This window comes from Triturus cristatus, chromosome 4_2 (genome assembly GCF_964204655.1).
Source record: "Triturus cristatus chromosome 4_2, aTriCri1.1, whole genome shotgun sequence".
Lineage (NCBI taxonomy): Eukaryota > Metazoa > Chordata > Amphibia > Caudata > Salamandridae > Triturus > Triturus cristatus.
In genome coordinates, this window is record NC_140586.1 from 137005694 (window position 1) to 137023078 (window position 17385).

Consider the following 17385-nt stretch of genomic DNA (forward strand, 5'->3'; position numbering starts at 1 on the left):
GGAGCCAGAGAGTGATTTTTAGGTCTCACTGAGCCAGCGCATGCGCTGCTCTGCGAGAAATTTAGTGTGTGGGTTTTCAAAGTGCTGCCACAGGCTTTTGGTGGCCTAGCGCTTGCGTTCATGCGAGCGTGCGCGCGCGCAGCCGCGATATGGGTTTCTGTCAAGGTTCATTAAGCCTTGCGTGCCTCTCTCCGCCTCGTTTTATTTACTTTTTGCGCGCGCACACAACTCCCGGTTGCGGCCGAACTTCTTGCTCGCAATCACTTTTCTTTTTCTTTTCACGTGATTTTTATTTATTTTCTTTTTGCGCGCGCGCGCACACACAACTCGGTCGCGATCACTTACTTGATAGGTTGGCTTGCTTAATGTACCTGATGTATATATCACTCCATTCATAGCAATATAGCGCTGCTGTTCTGTTAAGTGCCCTTGAAGGCGGCCTCCTTTCTGTGTCTGGAAACCGTTGTGTAGTTGGCAGTCGTCATTTCCACCGGAATAGTGGCTGTGAGATAGTAGCAGCGGGTGCGTCCACTAATTTTTGTATTTAATTTTCTAGATGTCTGGAATTTCGGGGGGTTTCCCCGTTACTGCCACGGGAGCTAATGCGGGCGATTAGCGTTAATATGATTAAAGCTAATTCCTTGATATGCTGATAATTCGTAGTAGCACGAGGAAGCTGTGACAAGCTATTGTCGTATACTCTACATTAATGACGCTATGCATTGGGTGTTGGCTGTCTTCTCATCTACCAAGTTTACTACCTGCACCTAGATTTGTGTTACCTACTCGGGTTTAGTGGGTAGATTATTTTGAAAAAACGGACACAATGTAATTTTAGGTTTAATATTTTGGTTTTGTAAAAACAAATCGTATAAATAAAAAATGTAAAAAAAACCAATGCTTTTCTGTTTGCATAGAACGTGATGCAGTGATTACCAGTGCACTTTTGCACTTTGGAGGTCATTCACACTAGCATGCCTGTTGTTTTCTAGATATTTTGCGGTATGTCCTTACTGCTTGGGGAAACAAATGGCTAAATACATTGGGACATAAGTTAACTAGCTTACATTACACGCTAATTCAGAGTTTTTAGGCCTTTTATGTCCTCTGTGCCACTGCCTTAGCTTTCATAAGCACTAAACGTATATTAAATGCAGCTGATATTTAATCTTGTGTCCTGAAGTGACATTGCATTAGTTTTTCAAGCGTTTAATTTCGCAGAGCCTCAGTGGTAGGGAATTGGCACTTCTTAGGTTCTGTGCTTTGCTATACCAGTCTCCGAAACTCTTACAGGCACCCCCTCCCGTGGGAATGTGGAGCAGATGAAAGAAAACAGAACAGAGGTGGAAAAACATCAGCAGTCTCTCTGAAAACACACATTCAGAAACCTGCCTCCCTCAAACACTCCTCCTCCTCCCCTACCCACCGCGGCACAATGTAAATGTGTGTTGTACTTGTATAGCTCACTGTTACCCTAGGGTGTCCTGGCGCTGTACTCATACCGCTGTGGAACCCTTCCTGGCTTTTCCCTGTGAAACGTCCACTCCTGGGAACCCCCAAGGTGAAGCCAGGTATCCCAGCGATGTTGGGGCCGTTGTGGAGATTAAGCAAGCTATTGCCCAGAGTTGCAGAGTGGGACCCATGATTAGAATAGGCACTGAGGCGAGAATTAACAGGTCCTAGGAAATTGAGCCCAAGACCCGCCGAGGCGGGAATTGAACCCTGGTCCCGGGCCAGACCTCTGCATCAGGGTCTGCCGCTCTAACCATTTTGCCACACTTCTCCCATTTCCATTGCACTAAGTAATCACCAGTACAGCTGTTTGTTCTCAACATTGCCCTTTACGGAGAAGGCACCGTAAAGCAGGACAAAGTGGTCTGTGATCTGATCCATGGCGCCTACTCTGTACGTCCAGCATTCTGTGACAAGCTGAGTATCAGGTTCGGACTGAGACAGAAAATAGGCCAGGGCACCAAAGAAAACAAGCATTGGCATAGCCAATAGGTCTCGCCTTTGGGACCTTATAAGTATTTAGTTTTGCAGCACAATATCATTGGTACAACAGCATCAACTGTTGCATGGCTAAACACTTATAAGGTCCCAAAGGCGAGACCTATTGGCTATGCCAATGCTTGTTTTTATTGCATAGCTGTGTCATATACTCAAGCACACAATATACGTGGCATGTGCTCATCCATCTGTTTATGAACGCACTCATCGTTTCCCTTCAACAACAAAAAACAATCACCCAGTTGTGTTTTCTGATTTTCAACTTCTTGAGAAGAGGCCTAGATGTTGAAAAGTCTATTCCTCAGAAGGCAAGTGCTCAAGTGAGCCATAGTAGAGAGGAGTGTCCCCATAGTGAGGAACGTGTGGCCCTTGTAAAGTAGGTGGAGGAGGAACATGCACCAGATCTGGAGGGGCCAAGCCGTAGACACTAGGACGTCAGAGCACCTTAGCTATCCCTGATCCAAATGACCCTGTGAATCAGGGTTTGGATAAACTATACACAGACTAACATCAGGCTGTCCCCTAGGGATCGGTACTATTGGAGTTAAGTTGCAGAAGTATCTATGGGTAGATTACTTTTGATGAAGCGTTTAAAGACTTCATTGAGAATCTCTCATAGAAGGAATGGGTTGAGACTGTCCACTGTGGTGAAGTCAGTCCCTGATATGTGGGAGACCAGCAAAAACATACCTTCTTGCAATGCCTCTTCCACAGATAGCCATCTGGCATAACTGTGGTGATTGATTGCTCTCTTATTTTCCGTGTAGAAGAGGGTAGTGGTGCTGTCTGTGTGCACAAACAACACATTGTATTGAGCATCCTTTTAGTTTCAACACATTAATAAGGAGGAGTCTATCTAATTTGTCCCACAAGGCATTGATGGAGAGTTTCCCGCAATGTGCCCCCCATTTGTAGTTTGAAGAATCGGTGGTGGCTGAGAGCTGCAGAGGCAAGTGAGCCATCTCACCAGGAGGTTGGAGGCATGCCCCAACCATTCCAAGCCCAGGCCCAAGGATGGATTAGGATGAGCTTCGATTGGTTGAACCCATGGCCAAAGTGCTCAGCGAGACTGAGTTGCAGGGAATCCAGGTAAAACTTAGCATTTGGCCCCATCATTACACTGAACACTTTGAATCCCAGGAACATCTGGAACCACTAAGTTGTCACAGCCATGTTGGTCAATGACTTTGGGACTTTCTGTCTGATGGCCGGTACCCTCTCGGAGCGAGAGAAGGCCTTTTCCAGGCTCAAATCCAGGCCTGTCTGTATGAAATGAAATCTTTTGGATTGAACCAAAGAGGAGCTTGGATGATTCGTTGAGAAGGCAAGCTTGTAGAAGGTCACTAGTGTCAGACTGCTCGAATGGAGTTTCTGCTGTCACGTGGATGCTGACATCTGGGCACAGATCTCAGTAAAGACCAAATGAGTTCCCTATATTGCACGGATATGATAATAGTAGAGACCAGGTTCATGTTTCTGCTACACATCCAGGTTTGGTGACATGTAACTTATGCATGACATTGCTGTTGGAAAAATGATTAAGTGAATATTTTCCTCCCTGCTTTCCATAATATAAAAAGGCTGTCAGTCCTTGTCAGTCTCATCTCTGGATTCTGCAGAAGAGGGAAGCACAAGACCTCCTCTCTTACTAATGAGGATGCAGGCATAGGATGGTGCTCTCTGGTGCCTGCAGCTGTGCAATGCACGTGCTGATTGTGTGTATCATTGTTGCTAGGAGTCGCGCGAAGCTAGTAAGAACTTAGGTAGGTGTCGCATAAATGCCAATTTTTGAGATATGAACGTGATAGCATAAGACCCTCATTATGAGTAGTATAGACAGCCAGATTCCACAAGCCTTGGGGATTGGAATGATTAGATTACCTGTTTCTATAATTTGGAGGATTTGCGTTGCATCTTCTGCATGTTGTGTTAACACAACTAGAAATCGTCTACTAGTATTTCTTGAAGAGTATGACAAATTATAAAAATCAATACTTATTTTCAACTAATGCTATTTAATTTTCCAGCACCAGAACGAGCATTTAATCATCCCTTGTATGACAAAACATCAGTGAATACTTAATGTGTAAAAGTGTAAGTGCCGAAGGCCCAAAGTTTTGTTCAGAAGCCCACGCCTGGCACTAGTGGAGCCCGGGGTGCCGAATACCAAGGCTGCATAGTGTAAATTCCACCCAATGCTTAATTTGAGCCACCAGCACTCATTTATGGAAACCAGCACTCATTTATGGAAACCAGCACTTATTTTTCCTCATCAAACATTTCCCGAGAGGAAGACAAGAAAAAAACATTCAGAAGGGAAGGCTGAGGAAGAGAAAGAGGGAAAAACCATAGCACAGGAAAAAATCAAAAGTGAAATAAACGGGCTGGGAGTGTCTGCCAGTGGATTAAAGAGGCGTGAGATAGATTTAGGAATACACAGCCTTGCACTTTGACAAGCCAATATGCAATTGCACCAGCAGCAGGCTTTTGTGCACAGCCCTGGGTACGACTCTCTTTCTTTTACAAGTTAAGCACTGATTCCACCTTATGGCGGGTTCATCTACCACCAGACACTCCTCTCCTCTTTATCTCACTCTATCAGGTTCTTTTACATCCCTATTTTTTTTCTATTTGTCACTGCGTTTATTTCTATTCCTCCTTTTCCCCCCCTTTTGTGTTTTTCTCTCTTGTGCGCTGGAACAAAGCTTGTTGAGGAAATATAGGTGCCGGTCCCCAAAAATGAGTGCCGGTGGGCCCCTGCAACCACCTGCTAAAATGAAGCACTGTAAAACACCCAAAGGGCCTTATGTGAGACTGGTTTTACTGGGAATAGTGCATTAGTGAAAGAAGGACCAGCTGTTTGTAGCCCCTTCTCCGTCTTCCAATTGAGATGGCAACCCATCCTGCATTTACAGAGGGAGGCCGAAAACCTACTGCATGCGGGCGCAGTGAGTGACTGCCCTGCATCTGTAATATAAGATGGATACACAAACAAAGGATTCCTTCATTTGCAAGGGGCCACATAGCCATGGAAATGACGCAGCACCTCCTTGACATGGTGCCAGTGAATATTTAATGCTGATGTGATCTGTATTACAGACACACAGTCATCTGAAGCCCCTTCTGTAATACCAAAGGGCCTCAGGGATGGAAAAAGTGGGCACACATGTTCAATGTGCATCCGGGGCACTTTCTATCATAGGGCCTATAACCTTTCTATATTAAGGCCTATAGCCTTGGTTTGAATCCATTTATGCATAACAAAATGCACAATTGCTGTAGACTTTTCAAAGAAGTAATGGTAGTGCTGTGGGATATTTTTCACATATAAATGTTACACAGGTGTTATAAAACTTTTGACACAAGTTCATGCCGGTTTTAGATGTTGGTTTTATTTCTAAGCTAACTCATGATTCTCAGACAATCAACAAAATGGCACGTACAAGCAATGTTTGGCAACAGGGGGACTGGAGGCTGTGACACAAAATCAGAGCTAAGTAGAGATTTCTGCTGGTTCTTTTAGGATACAAACATTCTAATAACAGGCTATTTAAATATCAGTCAATTTAACTTAGAATGAATTTGTGATTTGGAGTCAAGTGATTAATCGGGAAACAAAGAGAGTGGGGGTGCAAAAAGAGAGGTAGAGAATTCTTGTGGGTTTAAAAGCTACTTTGATAGCCCACAACAGATATCCATTTTAATTATACCGTGTCCTCACTGAGACGGAATGTATTATTCCTCTGACACGGCTTTGAATTTTGGAGTGAATGAAGTATGGAGATGGAAAAGAGAGATATTGAGGGCCACTTCGAGTTTGGCAGATGTGGCACATCTGCCGAAAAGTGGCATAAAGTGACAGGTGCTCCACCTACCAAATTTACTGTTTCCTCTGTTTAAGCAGTAGCGGCCTGTGGAGGGAGTTCTGTGGGGTGGTGAGGGTTGGTGGGGGAGGGTCAGGGTGGGGGGTGGTGAACACTGGAATATGCATAAAAGGAGGTAAGTAAACAATTAAATAAATAAAACAAAATTTGTTGCGCGCGCTGCTTTGCACGGAACTCCCTCCACGGACCGCTACTGCGCATTAAACATGGTTGGGTCCCATTCGGCCCGCCTTCTGTGTTGCAGAGACTCAGATCCCTGCCTTTCCTATGGGGATCTCTAATTATGGAGGGCGGGCCGCTCTAAACCTACCCCACTGGCTCTAAAAACAAGACTGCCCCACATGGTAAGCCTATATACCACGCGGCGCCCTTAGACATGCAACCGCCAAAGAAACTGCTCTGCTGCTAGATCGAGCAATATCTTTGGGGAAAAAACATAAAGTTCTACGTCAATACGATTGTACATATGGCGCAAACTCCATATTTTGCATTGCAAAAGGGAGACGTAAGAACAGGATCAAAATATTGCCGAAATTGCACCATGAAATGTACATCACATTACTTTTCAGTATATATATATATATATATATATATATATATATATATATATGCACTTAAACACCTCTCAGCACTTCCTTTGCGGCGAACTGACAGAAACGGACCACCAGGACAAGTTAGTGGCAAAATTTTCTTCTTTTTATTTTCAATTCCTCATTTCATGACGCGTTTCGGGCATCAAGTGCCCTTGATCACATACAGAGCTTATAGTACGTCGTCTTTATATATGTACTAAATGGGAAAGAACACACCCCTATGGTGCTAAACAGTGAAGAAACACTTTCTTTTTTTAGTTTATGTGCTCCAATGCTTACTTAAACATTCATGGTATTGGAAAACAGATTCTGTTATATTGTAAATCACATATATCGGTGATAAAAACAATCGTCATAGTGTGAATTATACATAAATAATTTAAAATGTATAAAACATACAAAGAAACATTACATTTTCAATAATAAATAAATATGTATAAATAGTTAAAATATACACATTAATTCACCATGACGAAAAAATATTTTCAACAGTATTCTGTGCAAATGTCTGCCATTGGAAAAACATATAACTGCTTCAATGCGTTTTGTTTTCCAAACTGCATGATACCAGCATAGTGCTGTTTTTCACAGTACCTATTCGTAGTTTATAAGAGAAAGTGTCTCGTGCAAATTTTGTGCAAAATGTGCTCTTTAGGTATAGGTTTACCAAATTTATAAAGTGCTTAATGCGTAACATTCACAATTTATGAATAAATAAATAACACAGAATTGTGATAAAAATTTATATAAAATGTGGTTAAAAAAGCTACTTTTTGTAGGTATCCCTTTTGAGTGAACGAGAAGTGCTAGTGCTTAATATTCATGATATCAAATGACAAAAAGTAAGAAAAATTAAAATGTCAATGAGTTTGTTCAAAGAGACTTCCATCCAGTGACTAAATTCAGTATTATCAGGGGTCAGCTAGTTACTTACATCATTGTTTCTATAAATATCCATTGCTGCGAAAGCTATTGGGAGATATGTATATTGAGTATATATATATATATACACATACACACATACATACATACATAGTAAAATGTATCCACAAACGGCATGTCCCTTCTGCGCCGTCGGGACCCACCGGACCTTCAGTACAAAAATCCAATCCAAACGAAGCGCACACTCAGGCTGGTAGCAGACTAGGAAGATTTAATCTTCCTAATCTGCTACCAGCCTGAGTGTGCGCTTCATTTGGACTGGAAGTTTATGTGGTGTGATCAAGGCAGGGGACCCTGCTGAAACGCGTCATAGCCCCTAATGCGTTAGTAAAGGAAGATATATGAAATTTTGGACTGCAGTGGTGTGTGTGTGTGTGTGAGCGCGTGCGTGTTTCCAACAAGTGCCCCAAGAGCAAGGACGCACTCGAACAGCACCTGACTTTGAAAAGCCTTTATTTTAAGGAACAATGAAAGCCTGTATTCAGATGGCAATTTCAGCCTGACGTGTTTCGGAGCTCCTGCTCCTTCTTCAAAGGCTCGACACACATTGTTGTTGACACACCTATGAATAAATAACTAAGCGCCCTCTAATGGGCCACTCAGGTGAGTAATTCTGCATTGCGTTCTGGGACTTGTAGTGTGTGTCAGAATAAATCCATACCCAAATGGGTGCTTTGTCCCTCGAGCTGTTATCAACCAATATTCGCAGCCCTCTGATGGGCCTCAGAGTGCAAGTTAGTTTTCAATCCTAAAAGCTGCTGTCCCACTTCAAAGACTTGGCATGATTTCAAGCCCCTTGGCCCCTTTAATTGGGAGTGGGGGGGAGAGAGAGAGAGAGAGGAAAAAAATACATAACGGGTAACGGTGTAATGCGGGTATATACTTTGCTACCCAGGGGTTCTAGTGACATTTACAAACCTTGAAGCTGCGGCTATGCATTTTTTATATTGAGCCGTCAAGTTTTGAAAAGAAACATGATGCTTATTTCTTCTTCCTTTGCTGTTTAGAGTCTGTGGCAACCAGTCAGGAATGGGCCCTCAGCCGCTCCGTCCCAGAGCTGAGAGTGGTAGGTTGTTTCCTATTGTTTCCATTCTAGGCTGGGTGTGCTACCTTAAGAAGGGGGTGCTTTCCATGACAGTTTCCTGTCACAGCCACATTTTTACGGGGGGGCTTCGGACACCAGTGGAGGTGGCAAAATACAGCCAATGATGGTGAATCATTATTGGTAAGAGTCAATAATAATTATGCTGAAAGCATTCACAGCCTTTAATTGCCCAATTCACAATAAAAGCGTGATATTTGAGTATTATGATATTTTGATGTTAGAATATATTTAGGAAGAATGGAATGGGAAGTAAGAGATTTACACCCATAATATTCTGATTCTTTGGTTTCCTTCCTTGTCTTCCTACTTACCTCCCTTTCCACTTCCTGCTGTCCATCAACACTTCGCCTGTTCTTTCCATCCTCATTTCATTCCTGCCACCTCCCTTCTGTCCTTCTGCGTTCCTTGTTCAGCCATTCTTCTGCTATCCACTTAGTTCCCTTCCCTGTGCCTTCCATTCCACTGATCTGTTTTTTGATCTCTTTCATACGTACCTCCTCCATGCCATCTCTGTCTCTTTGTCGGTCACTCTATTCCTAAATTTCATACTTTCATGACTCCCTTTCCTTCCACTCGTCCTCACTTCCATTCTTCATTCCCAGCTGCACCGCTTTTCTTGCTTCCTTCCTTACTGTCCATTCCCTCCCCGTTTCTGCTTCACCACTCGTTTTGTTGAGTCATCTCTTTCGCTTGCTCTTTTGCATTTCTTTCAGTACTTAGTTTGAACCGGTGGTTTCCGGTGCTCAGCACCAGCACTTCATTGTCAACACCGGCGCTTGTGACAGTCTGCCTCAAGGTGGCGCTGTCTGGCTAATTTAGAGATGGCCAAAACAACAATTAATTATTGGCTCCAAAGATCTGGAACTCTCTCCCACCTGAACTTCGCAGTATCCCCTACATGGCGGCATTCAAACTTGAAATAAAAACATTCCTAATGAACAAGTTCCTGCCTTAATTGGATCATGGCCTGTCTGGTTGCGAAATGTATTTTGTTTATTCTCTCTCCTTACTATTGCAATGTCTATGTTTCTCTGCCTAACCTTATTATGTAACGTTTTGTTCACCTCTTTGTACAATTTTATTAGTTCATCTTGCTAACCTTCCCTACCCTCTCTTCAACGTCCCCTTACTTTGTTCCTCCACCCTCTACTGTGAAGCGCTCTGATACCCTTCGGGGTCTTGTTCGCGCTATACAAAACTTTATATAAATAAATAAATAAATTCAATATACCTCAAAAATTACTATTACACACAGCACACTCCATTCTTATAGTTTTGGGGACCTGAAATAGCCCAAAATGTCACACGTGTAGGAGTGTGATGGTTAGTAGTTGTGTTGTTACCATCATTGACAGCATGGCAGGGGCAATGTGTGGTGCAAGCTGCAGTGGCCTCCTGACCATAGCCTTGGCACTAATGTTTTTACAAATCAATCACTGATTTCTTTCCTATCTTTATTCAGCCTTTTCTCTTTCTGCTTCCCCTGTATTCCTTCCGTCCTTTCCTCCTCTCTTTCTCTAACCTTCTGACTTCCATTCTTCATTCCTCCCACCCACCCTCCAATTGTCCTTCCTCTCTCTGCTCTTCCTCCATACTTCCCTTCCTACTTCTGTTCTTCCTTTCCTCCCTCGTAGCCACCCACTGTTCCTTTCAGCACTTCTGTCTTTGTTTCATAATTCACCCTTCTAACTCCCCCATGTTCGCTTCTGGTTTCAGGGTGTGGTAGGCAACATCAAGAGCGCCAAGTCAGCCCTTGTCCATCGCTTCGTGACCGGGTCCTACGTGGGGGTTGAATCATCAGAGAGTAAGTAATGAAAATGTGGGGTTTGAAAATGTATTTCCCACTTCCCCACAACTTCTGAGCCACTTTCGATATCTGTAGATCCCTGTTTCGTTTGCCAGCAGGAAGGGCCAGCGGTGTTGGTAACGTACTTGGCGTCTACAAGCCACGCCTCAGCCTCTTCACCATAGTTCTATGCAGCCATCTTGATATTTATGCTGATTTTCCATCACAGAAACTGTCTTTAATTTGTATGGTGTCATACCACGCCCTGATGATACATACCTTAGAAGATGCTACTTTCCAGTGTGTAGGGATCTTAGATGTTCTTAAGGTGACTTTTTTTTTTAAGAAAAACAAATCATTACATGATAGATCATCTTTCCCTGCACCAAATATACAATGCATTTACTTTGTTCCGTTTTGTTTTTCGAAAAAAGTAATCAATCACCTATTACTGATGACACTTGAATTATTGTTGCAAGTCTACGATCAGAAGCTTACCTGAATTCCTTTTGAAAGAAAGCAATTCCTCTATTGAGATGCACCGCATGGAAAAGTGAGCATGTTGTGAGTAATGCAACTAATCTAAACAGAGAATGCAGGCAGACATTTTGACCCCAAAAGTGTGAAGAAGGGAGATGGATAGTATTCCAGGAAAATGAGCATGAACCAAGAAAAAGAAGTGTCTACTTGGTGATTGGAGAAGTAAGCATGCCCCATGTCTAATGCAAGAAGACAAAGAGAGAAGGGCGAGGAGCCTGAACAGATAGGAGCTCTCATGTTTGGTCCTAGCACTGAAGAGAAAATTGAACGAGATGAAATGAAGGAGTTGGCTTTAGCGATGAAAACTAGACAGATGGACATGGTGACTTAAAAAACGTACCGAAGCTGGAGAGCCAAACAGAATTCATGTGGACACAGTGACTAGAGACTGTGCCCTACTATATGCTTTTCCCAAAAAGATGAAGACGGTTGGACTCGCGAAGGAAGACGTGCCATGATTACAGGCCTGACCAAGGAAGGAGAAAAAAAATGCACACAGGATTATCCTGGAAGAGATGGCCAGATCACATGCCTGCTCCAAGAGAAATGCAAGAACTGGAGAAGTGTGAAGGCTATGTACCTCCTTCAAGAAGAAAAAACTATATGATATACTTAAAAAGAAGAGAGGTGATAGCACTGGTATGACGGATAATACAAAAATACGTGCATTGCAAAAGATGAATCAATAATGGACACAGTGTCTGAGGTGCCACGACAACCTACTTGTGAAAAGAGAAAGGACTCATGACGTTTGAAAGAGGTATCAGGGCAACAAGTCATACCAAGAATTAAAAAAATGTAGGTGGTATTAGGGACTTCAGTGTTGCCAGAGCCATAAACCTAAGCCAAAAGAAGAAAGATGGAAATAGGCACTGAGAGTTAAGGATGCAGAGGAGATGGCGGAGATGAATAATGGAAACAGGGAATAAACAGGTAACCCATGAAGAATTAAAAATGAGCACAAGAAAGTGGCGGTGACAGGCCGTATTCATGGCCAAAGACAGAGATAGGTGGACACGTGGTTATTAGATGTAAAAACACTATGTATGGCTAAAGAAGAAAAAACATTCAAACACTAACTTCAATATACCTAGGGCAACATGCATAATCGAAGATATAAAAAGCACTAATTTGCTGAATTGATGGGAATATTTTGTGTGTTGAGTCAGGGTATACATATAACCAATAAAACTGGGGTGAGTGGAATATATCAAACACACAAAAGGTGATGGGAGGAATACTAGCAGCAAGTCTAACCACCGGCAACCACTTGGGGTAGCATTTCAACGCATTGTTCTTTTGCCCATCATGCCACCTCATTGTGGACCCAGTTAGACGGAAATCAGTTTAGACCCTGCTCCAATAGGAACAGTCCAACCAAACCTGCCAGGCCAGGTCCTCCCTGAACCTCAACACAAGTAACCAAAGATTGTTTTCTCCCTGATTGGGGCTCTTCAGTAGGGCGTAGCTTGGTTCCAGTAGCATAGTGAGCAAGGTGCCCCCCTCTGGGCATAACCTTGCCACTTAGGGCATTACATCAAACACACAAAAGGTGATGAGAGGAATTCTTGCAACAGGTCTAACCAATGGCAATCGCTCTGTGTAGCAGTCAAACCCATCGTTTTTTTGCTACACCTGACTAATGAGCCCCAGTCAGGGGGAAACCGGTCTTGCGTTGATTGTATTTCGATTCAGGGAGGACCTGGCCTGGCAGTGCGGGTAGGACTGTTCCTACTAGATCAGGGTCAAGACTGAGGTGCATACGCATGGGTCTTAACTGAGGTTGAATGGTGGGGCAAATGAGCGATGGGTTGGAATGCTACCCCAAGTGATTGACAGTGATTAGACTTGATGCAAGCATTCCTCCAACCACCTTTTGCGTGTTTGGTGAGTGAAATATACACCTCAATATACCTCACCTGAGTGCCCAAAATAGTGGCACGTGGAATCAGGGAAGGGCCAAGCAACTGAATGAAAGAACATGTTATTGGAGGCACATCTCGCGCATAGGAGTCCAAACTACAAACAGATGTCCGTATTCCTTTCAGACTCCCTCACAATCCTTAGTGCTAAGAGTTTAGCAGTTGTGAAGGACTCCTTTCAGATGTGCAATTCTGCCACAACACGGGATACTGTAGAAAATATCTTGGTAGGCTCTGTAGTAGTTTTTTGAATGAGGAAACTTTCCTAGTACCACACCGGAAGCATGCCCTGGTAACTGCAGAGCAGAGCAATATTTCCTGCTCTAAGGACCTCAGGAGGCCATCTTTCTCCTCTACACTTCATCATGTGTGACACCTCCACTGTGTTCTAATTTCTCAGTAATTTCAGAGTCTAATTAGCAAACGAGCAAAGTATGCAGCACTGGTTGCCTTGCTAGTGCTGTGGGAGAGAATTACTTCCTCGGACAGCAGCTGGGGACAACAAGCCATTCATCCCTTCCAATGAGGCTGATCTTAGGCAAAGGCAATTTTCAAAATAATCCATGAAAGAAAATTATGGTGATGAATCACTATATTAATCTATGTCGTTGCAATTTTCATCATATACACTAGATACATAATCATCTCAAAGCATGCCTCTCCCATCCTTTTTCCTTCTGTCCTCACACCAGGCAGGACTGTTTAATGGCGCGCATGAACATGCATGTTTTAGGACCTACCTGAAGGGGATGAGTGTAGTGTTTTGTGTGTAATATGATATATTCCCCAGAATGCACTGGTTGCAAGCATTTGAAGGTGAGGATGCTAATGTAACGTGTCAGTGAGGATGTTTCATTCTAGTTTGTTGGCACAATTGTGCATTGATAAAGGTGAACGTATACAGGATTCACATGCCATATGCATGTACATGGTATCTATCTCTTGAGAGTGTTATTTGATTTATTAAGTATTGGCCTTGGTGCCAGTCTCCTAATAAGAGAGACTGCTAAAAATAAAAATGGTGATGGGTGGAATGCTTCTCACCCATTTTTGCCCATCATACCGCATACCCATAGCATTTAGGGCATTGCTCTGAGGAGAACACAAACGTTTAGGAGGAATGCTTGAATTAATGCCAGCCACAGGTAATTAATAAAGGCTGTATTCCAGTACATCATTTCGTTTTTGCCCATCATGCACCACAGACAGGAATAAGCTAGATACAACTCAGCCTTGAACCGACCCGAACCTCAACGCCTTGTTCCCTCCGAACATGAACACAAACACCCCCATATTGGTTTTGACCTACCGGAAGCTCGTAAGTAAGGTACAGTGCGAGTCCTATCTCACAGGAGACAGGGACTCTATTCATAAGAGGCATCAGACCAGAAGCAGTTGAGGTGGTCAATGAGGGATAGCTGTCATTCCCCAATCTGGTAAATCAATTCCAGAATGTCAGATATGTTCACTGTCTTACTCAGCATTGCCGTGCAAGTGCTTCTTACACTGTTGATCTCAAAACACCATATAATCATCACCCAACTTACCCCAGGCACCCCGGCCAATCAACACAGTCGCCTAATAATATCAATTTATCCCGGGATCCTCTGCCAGTCTTTAGTCACTTAAACCAGGGAACTGAGCCAATCAGATGTAATTTACCACAAGGCACATCAGTCAATTAATTTACCACAGGCCCTCTGCCAATCATCACTTGTGATTTATCATGCAATTTTAACCTAGCCTACTCACATTGTAGATGTTCTGCAGAAGTTAATAGATCTCTTCTTGAATCAACGCTTTAACTCTCTGCGGTGCACCTGCAACAACACCTTTCATCTCATACAGGAATTTAAAAAAAGGATTAAATAGTCACTCTGCTACTAACCAATGTAACTTCTGTCAGTCTTGTAGGCATTATCAGTAAGGCTCTATCTCAGATACGGCTTTCCTGTTCAGAAGATCACACTGGCTGTATTCTACTCAGTTCTGAATGCCTCATCTGGAGCGTTGTGCCCAGTTCTAGACCGTGGTGTTTACTTATAAAGAGAGAATAAAATGGAAGAAGCACAGTAAAAGTGAGTAAATTGTTCACTGGAAGACAACTCAGAGAACCAGAGGTCACCATTTGTGGTGACAGAGCAGGCTCAATACTAACAGTAGGAATTCCTTTTCCTAGAAAGAGCGGGGAATGCCTGGAGCACCCTCCAAGCAGAAGTAGTGGATAAATAAACTGTAGGTGCATTTCAAAAGTCAAACATAGGTGCCAATATCAACAAGTAAATCCGGAGACTACATTCGGTATGTCAGTGCTAAGCAGATCGGATGGGCCCAGAAGTACATATTTCCTATTGAATTGTATAGCTCAGTAACATATGCTGTATGGTTTCCAGGAGCCCATTGATGGGGAAGAGGGTCAAAGCTTGTTTTTATTTAGGATGAAAAATACCACTTCCATTTTCACTTGCCACTATGAAGCCAATGTGCATATGCTGACTGGTTAATTTGGAGACCACTTTGTGCCATTCCAGAATGACAAATGCTTGGCTTGGAGACCACTGTATCACTCTCCAACATGGCATTACAAATGGTTTGCTCCGGTTCACCATACTCTTTTTTCTTCAATATCTCTTTATACATTTTCAGACAGGGTCATAAGAGGTGTGTACTGTTTGTAGAAGCACTCAAGCATATTCACAGACATTACATTTATACGCTCAATAGAAAAACAATTCCGCTCAAGTGCTGGCAACGAATGAGGTGTGTGATATCTCCTCGTCTTATAGGGTGTACACTTAGGATAGTCCGTATCCATGCAATCTTCTTTGGTCAGGAGATACTGGATGGCCCTTAGGCCTGCATGAAGGACAAGACAAGAACAGAGAACCCTTACAACTCTCCCTCATCAGGGGATCTGAACTATGAAGCCGGGTGTTTGTCACTGTCGCAATCTCAAACACTGCCCCTTCCTAGTGAGCCTGAGCACTGCCCCTGCTATTTCCTGCCTTGTTAGATATGCTAGTCTCTTATTATATATGTTCCAGTTGGTAAACAACGTTTACCACAAAACTTTTTCCCCGCAGGGAATCACAACGCGGTCGTTACAACGACCGCGTTGTGATTCCGCATACCATTACTCCGCAAGTCGGAACAACGACTTGCGGAGGGAGGGGGAGGTGTTGGATTTAAAATCCAACACCTTCCCTAGTGTCCACACAGACTGGGGCTGGAATAGTAAATTATACTATTCCAACATCCAGCGCCCCCCCTCCGCAAGTCGTTGTTCTGACTTGCGGAGTAATGGTATGTGGAATCACACTTCCTCGTTTGACCGGTGCAATATCTTGGCTGGGTCCTTCAGCGATAAAATTACGGCCATTCAGGCCTCCTTCTCTCCTGACTTGCGTGTTCTGCCAGGGTCGCAGCTTGTGCGGCCGGTTCCTTCTACTCTGTTGTCTGCCTTTATCCCGGTTCACCCTCTGGAAAGTCTTAAAATCCTCAGAGGACTTAAATCGGGGTCCCGGCAGATGCCTGCCCGGCTAGACTACTGGCAGCTGTAGCAGAAAGCATTTATCTGGAAGTCAACCAGATTGTCAATCTCTCCTTACAGTTCAAGGCGGTACCTCAGGTCTGGAAGGAGGCTAAGATTCTGCCACTGCTTAAAAAACCATCCTTGGACCCGCTTAATCCAGCCAACTACCGCCCCATCTCTCTCTTGCCAGCTATTGCAAAGGTTTGTGAAAAGGTGGTGCATAAACAACTGTCTGATTTTGTGTAGTCAGAGGCTCTCCTTCACCCATCGCAATCAGGGTTTCGGTCGGGCCATTGTACGGAGATGGTCCTTGTCGAGGTTGTGGAGGCCATCCGGACGTGTCTCGACGCTGGGGGTAGGGCCGCTCTGATTTTGTTGGACCTCTCGGCGGCTTTTGATATGGTCCCGCACGATCTTCTGCTGATCCGTCTTGCTGAGATTGGCGTGTCGGGGGCCGTGTGGGGCTGGCTTAGGTCCTTTTTGGAGGAAAGGGTTGAGCAGATTTGGCTCCCTCCATTCTACTCCTCCCCCCGCGTGGTCACCACGGGTGTCCCGCAGGGTTCCTCCCTTAGCCCTTTGCTCTTTAACATTTATGTTACAGCTTTGATCCATCTGGCTGAAGCTCTTGGTGCTAAGGTTTTGGCCTATGCAGACGACACTCAGCTGCTTTTCACCTGGGATAAGGCCTCCAGCTCGGTCCTTGCGGCCCAACAGTGCCTTCGCTCCATCTTCACTTGGCTGGCAGGCGCTCAGCTCAAGTGTAATGAGCAAAAATCTGAGATCCTGCTTTTTGGCACTTTTCCGTCTGATTTCCGTCATCAGCTGTGGCCACAGGAGCTTCCTCTCCCCTCATCCGAGGGACAGCCCACCAAGAACTTGGGCGTCTGGTTCGAGGAGAATCTGCTGTTCTCCACCCATATCAAGAACACTGCTGGCTGCTGCTTTGGACTTATTAAAACCTTGAGGAAGTTTTTTCCTCTCCTTCCGCAGGCAGCCAGAGTTACAGTCACTTGCGCTTTGATCCTTTCTCGGCTGGACTATGCAAACTCTCTCTATAGCGGGTCTCCTGGT

General features: G+C 44.0%; 1 protein-coding gene across 7 annotated transcripts in view; it reads left to right on the forward strand.

Annotated features, from left to right (window-relative positions):
* AGAP2 (ArfGAP with GTPase domain, ankyrin repeat and PH domain 2) overlaps window positions 1–17385 on the forward strand; it is an 897926-nt gene that overhangs the window by 448818 nt on the left and 431723 nt on the right. For all 7 annotated transcript variants that reach the window (XM_085600818.1, XM_085600812.1, XM_085600813.1 and 4 more), the window contains exons 2-3: window positions 8437–8495; window positions 10251–10338. In XM_085600818.1, coding sequence (XP_085456944.1) covers window positions 8437–8495; window positions 10251–10338 — 147 coding nt within the window. The remainder of the gene's footprint in view (window positions 1–8436; window positions 8496–10250; window positions 10339–17385) is intronic.